Genomic DNA, 20,077 nt, shown 5'->3' with positions numbered 1-20,077 from the left:
CATCCTCGAGATGATTCCATTTTCAGACATCTTATTAACTGTCAACAAAAAGTCAGGGATGGTGGCTTTGGGGCAGGACGCGTCGCTAGACGGACCATCATCGATGCGTCACAGGAACGGGGAAGACAGCGACGGCTTGTCGATCGATCATCATCCAGCGGCGGACGGAGATCGTCGCTTTGCTCCTGCTAATGCTTACGATGATCAACCCAGGGCCCCATCCCCACTGGCTTTGTTGGGAAGTGAGGACTAAGAAAAAAAGGTGTTCTGTAGCTGTTGCCACCTCACTCAGTCCACAGCTTACGTTCAGAAATAGCTGCGGGCTACCGCTGTGCCCTCAAACACTCGCACAAAAACAACTATTCGGGAAGGGGGGGAGGGGTGTAAACAGCCAAAGAAGGGGGGGGGGCTTGCTTTTTCAATACAAAACCCAGTGCCCATCTATATCTCAGCTGTGTTGACTGTGCAGTTTGGCCTCTTTCCCTCGCCCTGTTTTCCTTGGCCATCCTCTTCACCCGTACAACCGAACCGCAAGCTGCCGGTGTTTGTGCGTACGTAACGTGCGTGTGTGTGTCAGTGTGTGTGTATGTGTGTGCCAGTGTGTACGTGTGTGTATGTTCATTGTAGGGAGCGGTGGTGTAGCGGTTAGCGCGTTGCGCTACGAGCCTGGCGACCCGAGTTCGATTCCCGCTCACGGCCAACACCACTGGTGATTATCTGAACCGGTCCTGGGCCTCCCCTGGGTCGACTCAGCCTCAAATGAGTACGTGGTGCGGTGTGTAAAATCATCGCCGCTGGGGAGACAAAGGCGGTCGGTCGTGGTGTTGGCCACCAACTCCCTCGTGTGCCGTGCCTGCCTTCATAGGTGCTCGCTAACAGCACTTGCCCCAACAGTCTACACGGGGGTTCTTTGTCTTTGTGTGTGTTCACACGCATTGGTGTGTATGTCCGTATTTGGAGTGGTGACCTGATTCCTGGGCACGTATGACATCAGTTGGAAAGCTGGACCTCAACCTGTCTTGGGGGCACTTGCCTAGGTTGACTCAGCCTTAAAATCAGTATGCGGTGCAGGGTGTGTAAATATTAGCACGGAGGACATAAAGGTCGTCAGGCATGGTGCTGGTTACCCCCTCATCTCCCCTACTCGTGTGCCATGCCAGCCTTGACATAGGTGTTCAAGGAAGCACTTTCCACAACAGTCTATGGAGTCTATATGGGGAACCTTTGCCTGTATGTATGTTGCCGTACCGTACGTACTAATCTGTGTGTGTCTTCGTGTGAATAAAGGCTGGCATGGCACTTGCCCCAACAATGTGTCCATGCTATACGGGGGATATTTGTCTTTGCCTGTGCATTGATTCGCTGAATAAATGCTGGCATGTTACATGACTTCCATTCAGCGCTCACTTAGCAATACTTGCCCCAACAGTCTGTCCAGGCTATACGGGGGATTTCGATTTAAAGCTTTCGTGACTGCAGGGATTCATCTTCTTGGTTCTTTCGGTAAAGTCACGTAGAAGGGAAATAAAAAAATAAAAACATAAAATAATTCTCACGACGTTTCGGCCACAACGCAAGCAGCCGTCCTCAGGTGAAGAACAGGTCTGTCGGAATGGGCGCGTCTGAATGGGCGCTGTCTTTCCGACAGACCTGTTCTTCACCTGAGGACGGCTGCTTGCGTTGTGGCCGAAACGTCGTGAGAATTATTTTATTATGTTTTATTTGTATTATTTTATTTCCCTTCTACGTGACTTTACCGAAAGGACCAAGAAGATATACGGGGGATCTTTAACTTGCGCTGATTCGCCTTTCTCCACCCACAGATGCAGCTGCACCCCACAGCTCCCTGCGCAGGATTTACTCCAGCACCCTGCCCCTTTCTCTAAAGTTTAATCCACCGTGCTTCTCCGCAGCGACTGTTGCTATGGTAATTGGCATGCCAATTATGTTGTATGTGTGTGGTTTTTGTTAAATATATATTTAAATAAAGGCTGCATTCTCCCATCTCAGAATATGCCAAAACTCCGTCATGTTAAATGTATAATCGACGACACGAGTGGAATTGAAAAAACATGATCCGCTCTTAAGCGTTTGTTTTAACAACCTCTTTGCTTAATTAAAAATGAAAACCTTTAAGTGCTGCGGTACTTGATAATGTGAGCTACAATCCTCCCCCCCCTCCTCTCGCAGTATATAAATGGTACATGCCACAAGTAACAGCGACGATCCCAATGCACTGAACAAATCCCCTAGGGGAACAACAGGTGCTCGCATTCATAGTGGACCGCACCATATCTTGCGGGGATGTTAATGATATCCAATCCCCCATCTTCTTCCACTCACATATAACAAGGAAACATTCTTTCGCGTTTTGAGCAACTTTCAAATGATAAAGCTGTTACTGCCGACAGTCATTAATGTCTGCGTTCGAGAGAATGTAATCTCAAGAATTAGTGACCCAGTGGAATTCCTGCCATCAGCCACTGATGTATTCTGAAAATAGATGTTTGTAAAAATACAAGGCCCCTTTGTGAAGTCATGGCTCCAAAGGCAACGATCCTGCGCCCAAGTGTTGCACAGAACCTCACGGAGCACAGCGGCGGAGTATTCAGTGTATTAAGTTAAACACACGATTTCCCAAAGCATATCTCCTCGCAACTGCAAAATAAAACACATATTTGGTCTATCAGGCTATTGACCTCCAGTCAGCAGGCTTTGTATAAGCCTGCAAACTCTGGACTAGATGTGTCCATCTGGGACTCGTCAACAGAGTCACTGGTGGTTTTACACACTATTGCTTTTTTGCACAATAGTGCTATCATATAAGTTGTCTGTTGTATTTGTTTAGACAAATTATTCGTTGATGCTGCTGCTCTGTTGGCAGTGGTGCACGAGATACGAATAACAAAACTCAACACGTTCGTCAATACCACTGCCTTAAAAGAAAAAAAATATACAAATATATAGAGGCAGCGTTGAGTATTTGTTTAGCTTACTCAATTCTGCTGATGAGTTCCAGAACAGCAAAACCATTCTGCAGAATTATTATTTTTAAACAAATGTTGCTGGCTAACATAAGTCTGGAAGGTTAACAGGCTGATGGACTAAAAACACATTTCAGTTTTTATGTTGAGACATGCTAAGGGAGAAGATATAATCAACTTGTTATCCACAGAGTGATAGGTATTAAACATTTTACATTGAGAACACAGCAATTAAAACAGTCGCACATATAGCGCTCAAACAATAACATTCAGCCAACATACTCCAACCCTATTTTCGTTCAGTCTTCTTATTTGTGCAGCTCATGTTGATGTTGAGCAACAATTAGAAATGTGTACATCGAGATGCTTGAGCCGGGTAATTGCGTCAGAAGTAGCGGAGTGTATCGCTGTGGTGCCTCCTTCGTAGTTGTGAGTCGAAACGTTGAGTTGTTATTTGTTCCATGGTCTGCTCTGGATGGTGACCACAGTTGCACACCGGAGAGTTTTATTTATTTATTTTCCATTTGTGCATCAGGTAACCGTAACTGTTGCCATGGTTTGTGCAGTGGATGCGGTTTACCGTTGCCCATAAGCTTCGTTCAGCAAAGTGCTGGTTTAAACGAAACCCAGGGTAGGAAATTGAACATGTTGGGAGTTATACCTGCCTATAATTTAATGTTGAAGATGTTTTTTGTGGGGCTTGTTTGCAAAGGCGGAGCCAGGATTTTCAAGTAGGGAGGGCAACCCCTCCAGCAATGAAAAATGATAGGAGTTGTGAGTAAGTAAGAACTTGTCCCTTGATTTTTATTCGACGCGTGTGCGGCGATGGTGCAGCCATCGATCGAGGGTCGAATTCGAACCGTGTGTGATCGGCATCGCGCTCGCTGAAGGTGTTTGCCTTCAGGGAAGTCGTGTACTGTATACGCAACTGCGCACAATTCCGAGTCACTTATAACTGCTTTGCCGTTACTTCTTGCCAATTATGGACTCAGACGATTGTCCTATCATCTCATAGAGTCCCTGGCACGTACTAATATGCTACACAGTGGCAGTGGGGGTCGCAAAATGCCGATTTATTACTAATAAACCCCAATGATCCGATCGAAATTAGGGATTTCGATCGGATCATTGGGGGGCCACGTGCCCCCCCCCCACTGGCTCCGTCATTGATTTTTTAAAAGGCCCCAATGCCAAATAAGTTTTTTTTAATCGCCAGCACTTCATATCCAAAGTGTCCCCAGGAGATCTGCCCCAACAAAAGTCTGATCTAATTTTTCTTTGCACAGGAAATCCTGACTCAATAGAGCCATGATGCGCTTACCCATGTTGGGTTCAAACAAAAACAAGTATTCCAGGATTTCACTTGGAAAAGGGTATCTCAGAAAATTCTCAAGAAAACCAACAACCGAATGAGTGACCGATTTGGTTAATTCCCGAGGCCGATCATCATTACGAATGAAAGAAGACTTTGTAAGAATTGACACGGGACTGTGGGTTCTAAAGTTATTGGCCAGTCGCGAAGTAAAAAAAAAACACGGAGGTCTAAGCACTGAGCCGGAACAACTGAAATCCTGGTTTTGAAACCGGGTTCTCAAGCGTACCGATTTGATGATCACAGAGAAGTCACCGATGTCCACACAAAAGGCCATCAGATTAAATTTGGTTCTGCACTTAATTTAGCTAAATTACAGCTCTGAGAATTCAAAACATATGTTTCACTGATGTGTGACGGACATTACTCTTTGTGGCAGAGTGTATGGAAAAGTGCTGCCCCTTTTGTGTGGAAGAGATCACTTGAAGGGATCTCAGAGGTAACTCTGTAGTATCCACTTCTGGAGGCCGTTCTATAACATGGAATGTCGTGGTGCCCTCCGAGAGATCTGAGTGTATACTTCGGATCATGAAATGAATGGCACCGATAACACAATTGGAAAGGATATCATAAAACAATTTACTAAATAGAGCCAAAAGCAGAATTCACAAGAAGCAACACAACTTGCCCTCCTGCCCCCAAAAATGAATCCTCCCAACCTCTTTTGCAAATTTATAAAATTACGTATCAACAACCAAAAACACGGTCCATGTACAGGGCTGAAGGTGAGGCTTAAAATTGCATCAGACGAGCCAGCGACATTCTAAATGTGGGTGCAGCGATTGTAAATAATTTAGTAGATGTGTGAAAGAGCAAATATTATCAGCCATGACCCTATTTAATCTCACAAGGGTCTCCTCTCATAGCTTCAGGTAAATACCAACCTATATACCAAAACTAAATAATTCACTCTGTCTTATATATCTAGATTTATTTTTATATATAGTGTAGTGTCTTGTCCGATGTACCTTCCATATTTATAAACCCAGCATTATATGGAGACGTGGAATAGATTAATTAAACGTATTACACGATTGATGCTGCTGGTGTAATGATTAACACACTGGATTTAAATCCCACGCCTCTGTCCACCCAGCAGTATAAATAGTATACCAAGGTTAGTCAGTTCGCCTGTGGTGAGGTAAAAATGTCTGGCCATTGTGAAAGCGTAAGCCAAACTACGCTTTAGAGGGGCTCTCTAAAACTCCCTCTAGGAGGCCCTTCTGCCAGCAGCGGCGTGAGCAATTGCAGAGCTGTACCTTTCTCCATTACCCATAATGCTCCACCGCAGCACTTGGGTTAGGTTATGAAACAAAAATGGTCCCGTAAATTAAAACAAATCTATACCTCTGGCTCCGTGCTGGGTAGGAAAGGGCAGTGTGGCAATAATCCATTGTTGTACTGTAATTTTATGGTCTCCGTTTGCACTAACCAACACTGACCAGCCTTGTTGTTGGTCTGATAACCCCCACAACCACTGCAGGCATAGGGAGGCCTTCATCCACCAGTGGATGAACAAAATGGTTGCACACATTCACGTGCACACTGCTGGAGACGTAACATGTTATTCTCTGCACCTTCAGGTGTGATGGCTGCAGAGTGTGTAGCTGTGTAGTGACATAAGAAGGGAGGGGCTGCTGGGGGCTCTGGGTTCCCAGGTGGGTCCAGACGCTTAAGCCTCTGGGCGCCAGGCGTTGAGTTCCCAGGGGGTCCAGACGCTTAATCCCCTTGGCGCCGCCAAAGGGGGGGGCTGTGTGTGCTCTGTGGGATATCTGGGGGCGCACACGGCCCCACCCCTCGTTGTACCAGGCATAAAAGGAGAGCTCCCTGGACGATCGGGGCCCAGTTGTAACTCAAGACCCAAGACCCACGACCAGCCATCTGAAGACCCGGGGATGCTGTGAGAGCCAGCGCTGGGACTCTGGAACTCCCGACTCTACGACCTTGTGAGGGCGAGTTCCGGAGCGTAGCCAGAGTAGAGTATCTAGGCTGTGTAGCTAGGCTGTGTACCTAGGCTGTAACAGAGTATCAGGACTGTTGGACTGTTGGAGTGTTGTATTGTAATAAAGAAGTTACCTCTACAAGTGTCTCCGGAACCTGTTACATTTGGCGTCAGAAGTGGCAATGGAGACAAGAAGTAAGCCACGTACCTTCAGTCCTGACGGCGATGTTGAGGAGCAAGCGGCGACGGGGCAGCCAACTCGGGCCGACAGCGACGCTGCACCGCCGGCTCAGCAGTCGTCCACCATACCTGCCGATCTTCCTCCAGCGTCGGGAGCAGCAATGGAGGAAACGCTGCTTCGCCTCACCGAGCTGCTCCACGCCACCGTCTCCATCCTGGACGACATGCGTCGCTCACAGGCGGAGACAGCAGGGAGAGAGGAGGCGCAGCGGCCGCACCATCCCGCCGGCTCCCACACAAAGATGGCGGCCGTTCCCGCCGCAAATACATCCGGGTGTGTCGTCACTTCTGCGGGGGGAGCAGTGGCCGCTGGGAGCGACGTCACTTCCGGGCCCAGCGTGGGCCAACCCGATGACGCCGCGTCATCAGCGCTGCGTCCCTCACCGCCGGGTGACAGCGCTGCGAACGCGAAGCCAGCTTCAGCCGGGTTGCCAGGCAACGAAAGCTTGGCTCACGTCCAGCAACGCCTGCCGGCACTCAAGGCATTTTCTTCAGAGGGGGGTGAGTGGGCAGCGTTCGAACGCCGGTTCGTCTCTCTTATAGAGACGTCCGGCTGGTCGGAGTATGAAGCGCTCCAAGGCCTCCCGGCCATGCTCGACGACGACTCCCTCGCAGCACTCCTTACTGTGCCACGCGCAAAACGTGCCACGCTCACGGATGCCCTTCATCAGATGCGGCTGATTTATGGACCCCCATCCGAAGCACGTCACCGCTTCGATGCGAGGAGGAAGAAGGCCTCCGAGTCGGCGATGGGGTACCGCAGCGCGCTGCTGGCCATGGCGAAGGTTGCCTACCCTCGCATGGATGAAGACGCTGTGGAGTCACTCGTGCTGCAGAAGCTCATGAGCTTGGCCCGCCAGCTTCGAGTTGCCATGCCGACAGCCGACGACGACGACGACTTCACGTCGCTACGTGCTGCCAGGTGCATCCAAGCACACCTACATTGCGATGAGGACACGACCATCGCCGCCTGCGCAGGCCCACCTGATGCACAAGCCTATGACGTGCATTCGGGGCCTCATCAGGCCTTCGCAGCAACAGAAAATCGCGGATCGTCCAACTGGCGATCCCAGCGAGATCACCACCAGCGGGACCGGCCAACCTCGCGCCAGGACGGAGCGTCCATCGTCTGCCACAACTGTGGCCTTCGGGGCCATGTGGCGTCCGGCTGCCGGGTCCCCCGACGCCGGACTTCAGGACCTCCGGCGCCTCGGCCACCACCGTATCCTCGGCATACCCAGGCGAGTCACGACACCTCGCACTCTCGGCCCCCACTTACAACAAGCACGCACCCTCACACCACACAGGGGGGTCATGCTTCTGAGGAGGGGGATTCGGGCCCATCATTGAACAACCGGGCGCTCGGACCGGGTCAATGGTCCGAGTTGGCCCATAGGGTCGTTGCCGCTGCGGCAGGGTCCTCTGCCGTAGTGGGTTCCATCGAGGGCGTTGATGTTCGTATGTTGATCGATACGGGTGCGTCGGCGACCATCATTTCAGACATAATTTATAACATTTTGCCCGATATATGCCGTCCCTTGCAGCCAGTTGATGTGCCATGCTATGCCGCAAATGGGGGTTCGTTGGGCATCACCGGACGGATCAATGCTCAGATCCGCATTGCTGACGTCCAATTAGTTGGGCCCATTTTGGTCTCATCAACCCTCGCCGTTCCGTGCCTCCTCGGAACAGATTTCTTGGGGAAGATGCCCATTAAAATTCTCATTAACAAAGGGTGTATTGAGCTCCCCTCCGGCCGACGCATGGCCTTCCTACCCACACCCACTCGGTTGCACTCCGCATCTACGACGGTGCAGGCGTTGGCGGCGTGCACAATTCACATTCCTCCTGGCTCTCAGATGTTAGTTCCCCTCCGGTTTCGTAAACCCCTTGATTACGACGCGTTCATGGGGGGTGCTGTGATCGGGCCTTCGCGTTCAGCTGAGCGGGTGTCGGACCTCGTGTGTGCACAAACGCTCGTGCGAAGCGACCACGACCCCTTTATCCAGGTCCTTAACGCGGGATTGGAAACGGCCGTTATCTGTCAGGGAATGGTGCTTGCTCACGCGACGCCAGCCCCGCCAGAAGATGTGATCGTGGGTCACGTAGGGGGCGAGTTCTCTTCCGTTGCCAAGCCAGGTCCTGACACAGGATGGCTCGACGCGCTTTGCTCCACTTCTGCCGATTTGTCACCATTACAACATGCTAAATTACGCACGCTGCTGAGCGATTTCGCCGACGTTTTCAGTCAAAGCAAATTCGACATTGGCTGCACTAAATTGCTAAGCCACCACATCGACACGGGTGATGCCGCTCCAATTCGTCAAAACCCATTCCGGTTGAGCCCGGCCGAAAAGGAACATGTACGGGTGGCCGTCAACGATATGTTGGCGGCCGATGTCATTGCGCCATCAAATAGCCCATGGGGGGCGCCGATCGTTCTTGTTAAGAAGCACGACGGGAGCCTCCGCTTTTGTGTTGACTTCAGGAAACTTAATAAGATTTCGGTGGCCGACGCCTACCCGCTTCCCAGGATGGACGAGTCGCTCGATGCCTTAGCAGGTGCGCATTACTTCTCCACCTTGGATCTCCTCTCGGGGTTTTGGCAGCTACCCCTTGATGACGCATCCAAACCAAAGACGGCCTTTCGCACGCCGCAGGGACTGTTCCAATTCAACAGACTTCCCATGGGTCTTCACTCGGCCCCGGCGACGTCCCAGCGCCTGATGGAGCTGGTCCTCGCTGGGCTCCAGTGGGATTCTTGCCTAATCTACCTCGACGATGTAATCGTGTTCAGCAAAACTTTTGATGAACACCTCACGCGATTGAAGGCAGTTTTCCTTAAAATGCGAGCGGCTAACCTCAAATTCAAACCGCAAAAATGCCACCTCATGAGGGATTCGGTTCGTTATTTGGGCCATATTGTCAGCCGCTCGGGAATTGCCACGGACCCCGAAAAGACAAATTGCGTGCGCTCATGGCCAACTCCTACCTCTGTTGGGGAGGTGCGGAGTTTTATCGGCTTCGCCTCATATTATCGACGATTTGTTGCGGGATTCGCATCTATTGCGAAGCCCCTCCACGCATTAACGGCCAAAGGGGTCAAATTCCGATGGGGAGAGTTAGAACAGGCATCATTCAATGCCGTCCGAAAAGCACTGGTCGATGCTCCTACCCTGTCTTATCCAGATTTTACCACTCCGTTCATTCTGGATACAGACGCCAGCAACACCGGAATTGGAGGGGTGCTGTCGCAAATTGTCAATGGAGTGGAGCGCGTCGTCGCCTATGGCAGCAGGGTGCTGTCGCCCGCGGAGCAACGTTACTGCGTGACGCGCCGCGAATTGCTTGCTATCGTTTTTTTCATAAAGCAGTACAGGCCATACGTGTATGGCAGGCATTTCACAGTACGCTCCGACCACGCGGCGCTACAATACGCCTTGCGAGTGGACCAACCATCTGGACAGCTCTCGCGTTGGCTCGAGATCCTCCAGGACTTTGCGTTCACTGTCATTTACCGCAAGGGGATTCAACACGGGAACGCCGACGGGTTGTCGCGACTGCCGAACAATGGGCGCTGTGCTTGTTTTTTGGGTGCGGGGCGTTGTAGGCAGCCTGACGGGGTACCGCCCCCATCCCTTGCGGCCGCGGCCGGGGATGGGGTCGGGGACCACGGGGCTCCCTCCACGCAAGTTCCGCAGGACGCATTGCTGGGCCTCGGGTTGGACGACTGGGGACGTCTTCAGATGGAAGACGTCTCCCTCCTCAAATTGAGACGCCGCGCTAGGGATGCCGAGGGTCACAGGGGGCAGGGGGGCCCCGTATCATATGTCATCCGGGAAGGCGTCCTCATGCATTGGGATGGGGGGTCCCAATCCCACACATTGGTGGTGCCCACCTCCCTGCGGGGGCGACTTGTGTGGGAAACCCACAGTCGCCTCTTGCACTTGGGTGTTCAGAAAACACTAGCTAAAATCCAATTGGAATTTTTCTGGCCGGGCATGGCAAACGATGTGGCTGACCTTGTGCAAGGTTGCACAGAATGTGCACGGCGGAAACCACCTGCTAGGCCGTCCTGCCCGCCGCTCCAATCCATTAAAGTTTCCCGGGTCAATGAGATCGTCGCATTGGATATTTTGGGTCCGTTTCCCGCTACTCCTCGGGGTAATAAGTACCTTTTGGTTGGGGTCGAATATTTTACCCGATGGGCCATGGCCTGGCCACTCCCCAACCAGTCTGCAGCAGCCATTACAGAGGCCTTTTTCCAGGGCTACGTCCTGGACAAGGGTGCTCCCGAACGCCTGCTGACCGACCAAGGGAAAAATTTCTCTTCCACCCTGTTGCGGGATGTGTGCAACCTGCTAGAGACACACAAAATTCGCACCTCGCCATATCACCCCCAGACTGACGGTATGGTCGAGCGATTACATAGGACACTTACCTCCATGCTAAGCCACCAGGTGTCTGAGTCACAGACTGATTGGGATCTCCACATACCTGGTGTCTTGGCCGCCTATAGAATGGCGCCCCATGCTGCCACGGGGTACTCGCCATTCTATCTAATGTATGGTAGGGAGGTTTGCCCCCCAATCGACGTACAATTGCACATTAAACAGCCCGCACCTAAGGCTAAGATTGCCGACCACATCCGTGCTAATGTGCGTCGTCTCGTAGATGCCCGGGAGGCTGCTCAAAATAACTCAGAAGCCCGTCAGCTTGCCAACGAGCGGTTGCGGAATCTCCGCACATCCCGCCACGTTTGGGTAGAAGGGGACCGCGCCTGGCTCCACTGCCCGCAGGTACCATTGGCTACTTCCTCAAAACTGCTTAAGCCTTGGAGAGGGCCGGTTGTTATTATTCGCGTTCTCCGCCCGCAGTGTGTCAGGATCCAGCATGGCAAGCGACGTTGGTTCGTGCACCCGTCACGTCTAAAACCTTACATTCAACCCTACACACCTCCTTCACATCTCCGGGGCCGAGAGCGCGACATGTCTGACGAGTCGCGCCGCGATGATGCTGCTTCTAACTCTCGGGCAGGTCCCGCTGCCCCGCCCTCAGGTGCCTTGGGAATGAAATCCGCCACGGCCGACCCAGCGGGAACAAGCTTGCCCGCGGGATCAGCGACCCAGGACACAAGCGCAACAGCGGGTCGTCGGTCCCCTCCTGCCTCCGTCGCGACCGATGGACCTGCCACTCGGACTCGCTCAAAACTCAAACGATTTTCATGACCCCCGCCCACGAACTCTCGTCCCAACGCGACGCCACTCACTTTTCCATCATGTATAGTGGGCGATTGGGGCGTGCGTTCATCCTGCATATATGTGTTTATACAGTGTTGTTCTGCATCGGTGACCACAGGAGGGGGAGAGACGCTTTCTTCTCATTTTTTTTCTTGATTTGTCACACACTCATTCTGACGGTTAACAAATAATTTCTTGTACAATTGTATTTTTTTTGACAGCCGGGTCGGCTGGAGGCTACGTAGAGGGGGGTAATGTAGTGACATAAGAAGGGAGGGGCTGCTGGGGGCTCTGGGTTCCCAGGTGGGTCCAGACGCTTAAGCCTCTGGGCGCCAGGCGTTGAGTTCCCAGGGGGTCCAGACGCTTAATCCCCTTGGCGCCGCCAAAGGGGGGGGCTGTGTGTGCTCTGTGGGATATCTGGGGGCGCACACGGCCCCACCCCTCGTTGTACCAGGCATAAAAGGAGAGCTCCCTGGACGATCGGGGCCCAGTTGTAACTCAAGACCCAAGACCCACGACCAGCCATCTGAAGACCCGGGGATGCTGTGAGAGCCAGCGCTGGGACTCTGGAACTCCCGACTCTACGACCTTGTGAGGGCGAGTTCCGGAGCGTAGCCAGAGTAGAGTATCTAGGCTGTGTAGCTAGGCTGTGTACCTAGGCTGTAACAGAGTATCAGGACTGTTGGACTGTTGGAGTGTTGTATTGTAATAAAGAAGTTACCTCTACAAGTGTCTCCGGAACCTGTTACAGCTGTATAGAGTGTGTAGTTTTATAGAAGCTGTGGTTGTAAATGAAGTACAGGTTTTGCATTGCAGTGCGGTTTACAGTTCACTGCGATATGCTGTGGGGGTGATGTGGAATCGTGGTATCTGTGTGCTGCCCTTTGGGTATTTGATTAGAACTTCAAGGTCCAAAGTGTCGTTTATTTATTTATTTACCTTACTTGTTTCTACACAGCCAACTGCACACAGCCAAGCGGTATATACCGCGACGTCCATTTGGATTTTTGAAAGTCATAGCCAGGTTCTTAATTTCTCACTCAGTATATTTTCGATTGCTGGCAAATTAAATAAGAAGAAAAAACGGCAAGTGGCTGGAGATCGGTCAAGATAAGGGGGGCATATCAAACATTATCTTATGGGACGTGGTAGAACGATCAATCGGATGACAACAGCAACAACAAAAACGTGATAACGCAGACCCATACACCAGTGGCACCACCTGGAAAAGAATGTGAAGGATTGGCAAACCCTAACGAGAATGTAAGGCAGGGGCATCAGTGCCACCCACGCTACGAGTGCGGCGGTTAAAGGATGGACTCATATCTCGAAGAGAGGATTCTTGCCTTTACCCTTCGGCAGTTAACCGGTGCTGAGCGAAGGAAGCCTGACTGCTTATAAGACACCGCATGTCGAAAGCGGTTTAGAGTTTGCTCGCACTAAAGCAACGAATGCTGAAATGATTCGCTCCCAGGAAGGTGGCGAGGCTGATGGGCTGTGTAAAGAATATTTTATTTTTAATGTGGAGAGACAGATTATATGAAGGAGCCCTATTGTCTGCTTGTCTACTCTGTTATTTAAGGGGATACATGATCATGATGACAGACTGGAGAAGGTGCGTGACTAGTAGCCATAGCTACTATGGTTTGCTAGGAGCTGAAATCTTTTCTGGGTCTCTGACCCGTAACGACTCGGCTGAACTTAAGCCCTGTTTATTGCAATTTATAATTAGAAGTCGCGAAGGGAACTCAGCTCAACAACTGGATATATCTTTCGGTGGGACAGAACTGGGTTTAAATCAATTTAACACAAAGACTTTCACGACCAATGTCATCCATAACAGGTTTTTTGTTTGGGTTAGTGCTCAGATTGTAAATGTTGGGGATTTGCTCTCCAACACACCGGCGTGCTGTACTAGTAACCAATTGGCATGTTCTGTGTACGTGACAAATCTTACTAATTGGGTATGTCGGGTGGTGGCGGGTTTAACGACACATTTATATTTACGCGATCTAACCCAAAAAAAACAGTATTATGGATAGGTTTGAATAATTAAATAAAGAGGCAGATCAGAGAAAATTGGGAGTGTTTTTTGGAAATTGAGCTTAATCATGAAAATAAACATAAGATTAGCAATACAACCTGCTCTGACATGTATGCATGCATGCATGTTGAACTTCTTTCGCACTCTACTTAGCCAATCGTTCTAATCGGATGTGTGGATGAGACATTGACATTAGAAAAAAAAATCGACGAAACAGTTAAACAGTGTTGCAAGGAAATAAAGATTTGCAAACTTGGAATGACAGAGATAAGAAGAGGAACACGCGGATGACATAACATACACAAGTTAGACGTCGCATTGACGAATAAGAAGACCACACAAGGACAACACTAAGAAGTAACACTCAAAAGCTCTGCACGGATGGATTCAAGAAAACTTTGCTGTACTCCCATCCAAGTCATAACCAGGTCCAACGCTGCATGCGGGAAGGAGACCGGATAACCCAGAGAAAACCCAGCACACGTACGAGGGAGACACAGTCAAAGATATCAAATATGAACCTACGCAAGAAATGAGAGCATGCTGGGGTGGTGGTGGTCATGATTAGCATGGTTGGTTACGTACGGTGCGTAAGAAGTTCAACATACATGCATACAGGACAGGCGATGACTGTTTGCTTCCATTCTCATCATCATGCGCAGCCTCCACGATGCTGTGCATATGAGAGCGACGACTTTTGGCTCGCGTTTCGACGGCTCGTGTTTCTCCACTTCCAGGCCGCATTGTCACCCTCGGTAAAGGAAGGTGGCAACAATACAGGCGGCAGGAGCCAGGAACGGTGAGGGCATACATAGGAAAGGGTGGGCCTGCCCTGGGCTCCCTCAATCACAATAACTCCCGATTGTAACTGACACCAGCCCCCTCACCCCCCCCCCCTTATTCAAGGTTATAGCATTGTTCCCATGAGTTGGTAACATTTTTTTAAATGTCTGAGTTTATATTGTGTTTGCCTGTCTGATTTATGGGGGAGGGGGGTGATTTTCCCCCACTTAGGCATCCTTTCCAGGGGAAAAAAGCCAAACTTTAATTTTTTTTAATGTAAATTTTTGTAAGAGTTTACAATTACTGTCATACGTCCTATACGTTCCGTGTTGGGGGATACCTGCCGTAGTGTGATCGGTTAGCACAATGCAATTTAAATCCAAACGTCGCCTGCTCGATCTCCAGGTGGGGCAGTTGAAGGAATGGGGAAAAGTTTCTCAAATGCCCCCCCCCCAACCACGTTCCCCCCACCTCTTGTCCACCCAGCAGTACAAATGGGTTCACCATGGGTCGCACGTGGTGGAGTAAAGTGTGGGTAACCACCACCTCTCTCAAGATGTCTGACCAGCATAGAAGAAGAGGCCAAAGTATCCCGTCCACCAGCAGTGGCGTCAGCAAGCAATTGCAGGGCTGCACCCTTAACTCGTTACATGATGCTACACATGCATGTATGTTGAACTTATTTTGCACCGTACGTAGCCAACCGTGCCAATCGGAGGTGCGGTGGGAAGGACAAGAAACTAAACACACAAAAAATAAGTTCGAAAAGAATGAGTGATTCAGCGTTAATTCTCAGAGTGTAATCATGCTAACAATGCTAGAAGTTGTTTAGTCTCGTCGGTTTGTTATTTTTATTGCCATTCCCCATGTGCTTAACTTTATCTTTCTCTGAACATGAGTCAAGGTTAAGAAGCAGAAATTGTCCCGAGCCCTGCATGGTCACTTTTGGTCCCAATCTCAAGCAAACATATTGCAAGCATCATTGCATGTGGCAAGTCTATATATTGTCAATATTAAAGGATTTTTTTTTCAGATAACAAAAAACTCCACACATTTGTCAATAACACTGCCTTGAAAGGAAACAATATATAATTACGAAATGTTTCGGGCATGCTTCTTCTTGGGAACAAATGTGAAATGTCCTGGGCAATGGTCCTTCTTAAAATTATTATTTTAACCTGTAACACATTCTCTACTCCATGTGTTTCTCTTTCTGCCTCAATATAAATCCATCCAGCATAATATACTGAGTGGATTTTAATTGCTTGCATGTACATATGGTAGCAAAACAATGAACTGCAATAAGCACAGCAGTGACCCAGATAAACACATGCCCTGGCCATGATTATTGCCAACAAAACTGCGGTCTAATGTTTTCATTACAAAAAAAAATTCCCGTCTTGGATCGAAGCCCCCCATCTGCCGTGATGATGAGGATGTGCATTACGGTGGTGGTGATGATGAAAACAATAAAAATGATTATTCATGTACACACCACACAATCATTATGGATGAAAACCACATTCACAATTTGATCAATTACAATGTATTTCCAAGCAGAACTCCATTGTGGATCCCAGATAATGATAACTATGTTATTTTCCATCCGCCTATTGGCTATCCGAACTAAACCTATCAATCGGTATTTGTTAAGCAAGCAAACTCTGGACCGCTTTCGACCTTCTGGGTCTCATTATCAGAGCCAGGCTTTGTGTTACCACAACGCAGCAGGATTATCAGACCTCGGCTCTAGATGTGTATCTACTGTATAGTCTACTCGTTTTACCATTAAACCAATTCAACAATGACAACGTTTCGGGCAATGGCCCTTTATCATCGCACATAAAGAACCGTTGTCTATTTAAAAATGGTCATTGCTTGAAACGTCGCTTTTTTTATTCAAATGTGTCCGTTTTAAAGGCACTGTTGGTGGTCATTATTTGCGTTATTATTTGTGTTTTTGCACAACTGCCAACACAGCATCACCGGACAATTAGTGTATCGCCACTGCACCGCAGTCAATAACACATTTTCGCATTGGATAACTGATTGTGACGATGATGATGGTAGTGGTGGTGTGGTGGTAGTGGTGGTGACTCGGGGAGCAAGGCTATACAGTCGTGAAGAGCTCCTAATAGTATGTACACGTGTCTTTTTTACGTTCCATTAGCCCTGCCTAAATGTGGCTCCGTTAACAAAAGACATCCCCCATTCAGCCCATTGTTCGCGTATTTCCACGCGAGGATGCCCATGCCCTTTGTTACGCATTCAGAGCAAATTCTTTTTTGTTGGTAAGAAGGCTGCTTCATTAACATCGCAGCTTGTATAACACACGGCGCCTCCAATGCATCTTGGCTTCAACACACAAATGGCCACAGGCGTGCGTGTCCATGCACGTGCGTTGATCAGGGGTGCTGTGGAACAGCAACCACGCCCGACCGCCTTCGTCTCCCACATATGCCGAGGGTTTCTTTAGTGCACATCGCATGAGTTGAAGGACGCGGACGCCGGTTTCAAACATCACCGCTCGAGCCACCGGTGTGAGCCGTGGTCGGGAATGAATCAATCGATCAACAGTACCATGCGTCTTTGTGTACACGCGTGTCCGTGCGCGCGCGTGTGTTGGAGGAGCGGTGGTGTAGCGGTTAGCGCTACGAACCCGGCGACCCGAGTTCGATTCCCGCTCACGGCCAACACCATTCACGATTATCTGAGCCTCCCCTAGGTTGGCTCAGCAATAAAATGAGTACCTGGTGCGATGCGTAAACATCGCCACTGGGGAGACAAAGGCAACCGGGCGTGGTGCTGCCCCCCCCCCCCTCCGTGTGCCGTCCCGTCCTTTACAGGTGCTCGCTAACAGCACTTGCCCCTACAGTCTGTCACAGGCTATATGCGGGGGGATCTTTGTCTGTGCGTGCGCGCCACGAACGAACAAGTTCCATACTGACCAAGGAGCAGTCCTGCGACGTCGCCAAGAAGGAGTCGAACCCGGGCGGCTTGACTGCGGGGAGAGCCGTCTTTGCATGTCCCATCCGAGCCGGATCCCGTCTCCAGGTCCTTCGCCTTCTGGTACTGGTAGCAGGTCTCCATTTCTTAAGTTTTGCTCCGTGTGTGTGTCTCTCTCTCTCAATGCCCCTCCTTCCTCCGAGTGAAATGACTTCCCTCCTTTAGCCGGCGCGGCGCGTCTATAATGAACACCGCATGCAGTGGGCCCGGCCTATTTATGTTTTCTGCACCCTCACAGAACCCCTCCTCCACCTCCTCCCCCCCACGGATCAACAGCAGCAGCAGCACGATCGACTTGACAGATTAAATGCCCCTACGCGTAGGCTAAGACGACGGCCACAGCGAGCGCGGCTGGCTCCGTGGCGCACGTGCGAAAGAAGTTCAACGCCGCTCGAACCGTTCAGCGCGCGCTGATGATCCTGTTTTTATCTCTGAGACCAACGAAAGTTGATCATTAAGTTGGTACACAGCACGCAACCCAAACCACACAGTCTACTGTGATGTGAATGAGCGAAGCCTATCTGCCCACACTTCAGCGTTGGTGGATACAAGTGTGCGCGTGTGTGCGTACGCTTGCGTCTTGCCGGATGATTGGTTGAGTTAGACGTACTTATAGCGCTGGGAACTTACTCGGTGGTAAAGGGGAAATTACCGCGACATCGACAGCTCTCGATGCAACATGAACACGTGTGCTGAAGATAATGTTTGTTTACGATTGGCTTCTGGTGAAACTCATGAGGTGGGCTCCGAGGGGATCCCTCGGGAGGGAGTGATTTTATTGTGACAAAACAGACAATCGCATTGAGCTTTTCTGTGTTAAGCGTTTGCTGCGTTAGAAAAACAAGCTCACGTGTCGTGGACCCAACGTGACCGTTCCTAGAAGGCGCTTATCATAATTGAACACATCTAAATATGTATTTTACATTATATACATCATATACGGTCATCTGTAGCACTTCAATGTTGTTCATCACACCGGGCTTAAACGTATTATGTATGTATTGACTAATTGTGTTCCACTGTATGTGTGTTAGTATATTATCAATTGTCATGGGACCTCTTTTGCCAGTATCAAAGTATGAAAATTAAGAAAAGGTTCCCAACACCGGTTTTATTGCCAGAAAGGGTAAAACGTATTCTTATTTTTCATATCAGCAATTGTTTATAATGTACAACGAATATCTGTAATAATACAAATAAATAGTGGTGTATATTCTTGGTTCTTTCGGTAAAGTCACGTAGAAGGGAAATAATAAAATAATATTAATATAATATTATCCCCGCAGTCACGAAAGCTTTAAATCAAGAAATAGTGGTGTATTAAGGTATAATAATGACGCCCTCTATGTATTTAGCAAAGTATCCCTGAATTGTAATGTGCCCTGAATTGTGATGTTTGAAATCGGAGAACGTGGGGAACCCCCACGGCACACACAGGGAGGTAACCACTCGAGAGCTCCGCACGGATAGATTCAAGAATCCATTGCTTGGAGACGCACCCTGCTCACCATGCAGCCCAAGCGGACGCACGCCGCTGAGATTCCCTTGGCAAGTCTCCCATCCAAGAAGTAACCAGACACAACCCGACTTTAGCTTCACTAAAGCTGGCGGAGGCCTGCAGCTTTCACGGCGACTCGGTGGCAGGGACTGGGGGGGGATGGGGGGATGGGGTGAACACACGAGTAATTTTAATTGCTGCTAAATTATTTAACCCAGGAGTTGAGACCCCGTTGTGATTCGACGGTAATTATTTCTGAGGCTACTGACGATTACGTCTCTCTTCTCCCTCCCCGTCTGCCTCCACCCACACACAAAGATTCCCCCCCCCCCGGTGTGTAGCCTTCATAGGCTACTGCCGGGGCAATTGTTTATAGCCGTGCACCAATTGTTGGTCACGTCGCTACAGAATGCAGACCTTTGTGCGTCTCGTTGTACATGTGTGTGGTGCGCGCATGTACATATTCATATGGGGAGCCGAAGTGTGCAGCGGTTAGCGAGCTGCGCTACGAAACCGACCACCTAATTTCGATTCCCGCTCACGGCCAACATAGATGACGAATATCTGAACCAGTCCTGGGCCTCCCCTAGGACGACTCAGCCACAAATGAGTACCTGGTGCGGTGTGTAAAACATCGCCACTTGGGAGATAAAGTTGGCCGGGCGTGGTGTTGGCCACCCGCCCCCTTCATAAGTGCTCGCTAACAGCACTTGTCCTAGCAATCTGTTTAGGGTATCATGGACATCTTTGTCAATTGGTGGGGAGCAGTGGCGCAGTGGTTAGCGCACTGCGCTACGAACCTAGTGACCTGAATTTGATCCCGAGCCCCCAACACAAACCCTTGAAATTAGTGGAGCAGTCTAAGAAGAGTTTTTTCGGACATAAACACAGATTCTAATGATCCACTTATTAATGCAGGCGTATGCATGTATTGACGTGGAATGGAAGTGTAGTGGTTAGCGCTCAGA

The 20,077-nt window shown here is 49.8% G+C and overlaps 2 protein-coding genes across 2 annotated transcripts in view; one reads left to right on the top strand and one right to left on the bottom strand.

Moving 5' to 3' along the window:
* The window catches only part of LOC144941102 (phospholipid phosphatase 3-like), a 34,537-nt gene extending 16,657 nt beyond the window's left edge, over nt 1–17,880 (bottom strand). Inside the window, exon 1 of the mRNA XM_078867585.1 lies at nt 17,554–17,880. Coding sequence (XP_078723711.1) covers nt 17,554–17,695 — 142 coding nt within the window. The 5' untranslated portion in view covers nt 17,696–17,880. The remainder of the gene's footprint in view (nt 1–17,553) is intronic.
* Nucleotides 5,982–11,901, top strand: LOC144941101 (uncharacterized). The gene is made up of 2 exons (XM_078867584.1): nt 5,982–7,779; nt 11,597–11,901. The coding sequence occupies exons 1-2, from the start codon at nt 6,481–6,483 to the stop codon at nt 11,609–11,611; spliced, it is 1,314 nt and encodes a 437-aa protein (XP_078723710.1). The 5' UTR covers nt 5,982–6,480; the 3' UTR covers nt 11,612–11,901.
* Nucleotides 17,881–20,077: the final 2,197 nt, after the last annotated feature.

Source organism: Lampetra fluviatilis, chromosome 24 (assembly GCF_964198595.1).
Source record: "Lampetra fluviatilis chromosome 24, kcLamFluv1.1, whole genome shotgun sequence".
NCBI classification, from domain to species: Eukaryota; Metazoa; Chordata; class Hyperoartia; order Petromyzontiformes; family Petromyzontidae; genus Lampetra; species Lampetra fluviatilis.
The sequence above is the reverse complement of the archived record's forward strand: the minus strand, read 5'-3'. Positions and strand labels throughout refer to the sequence as shown.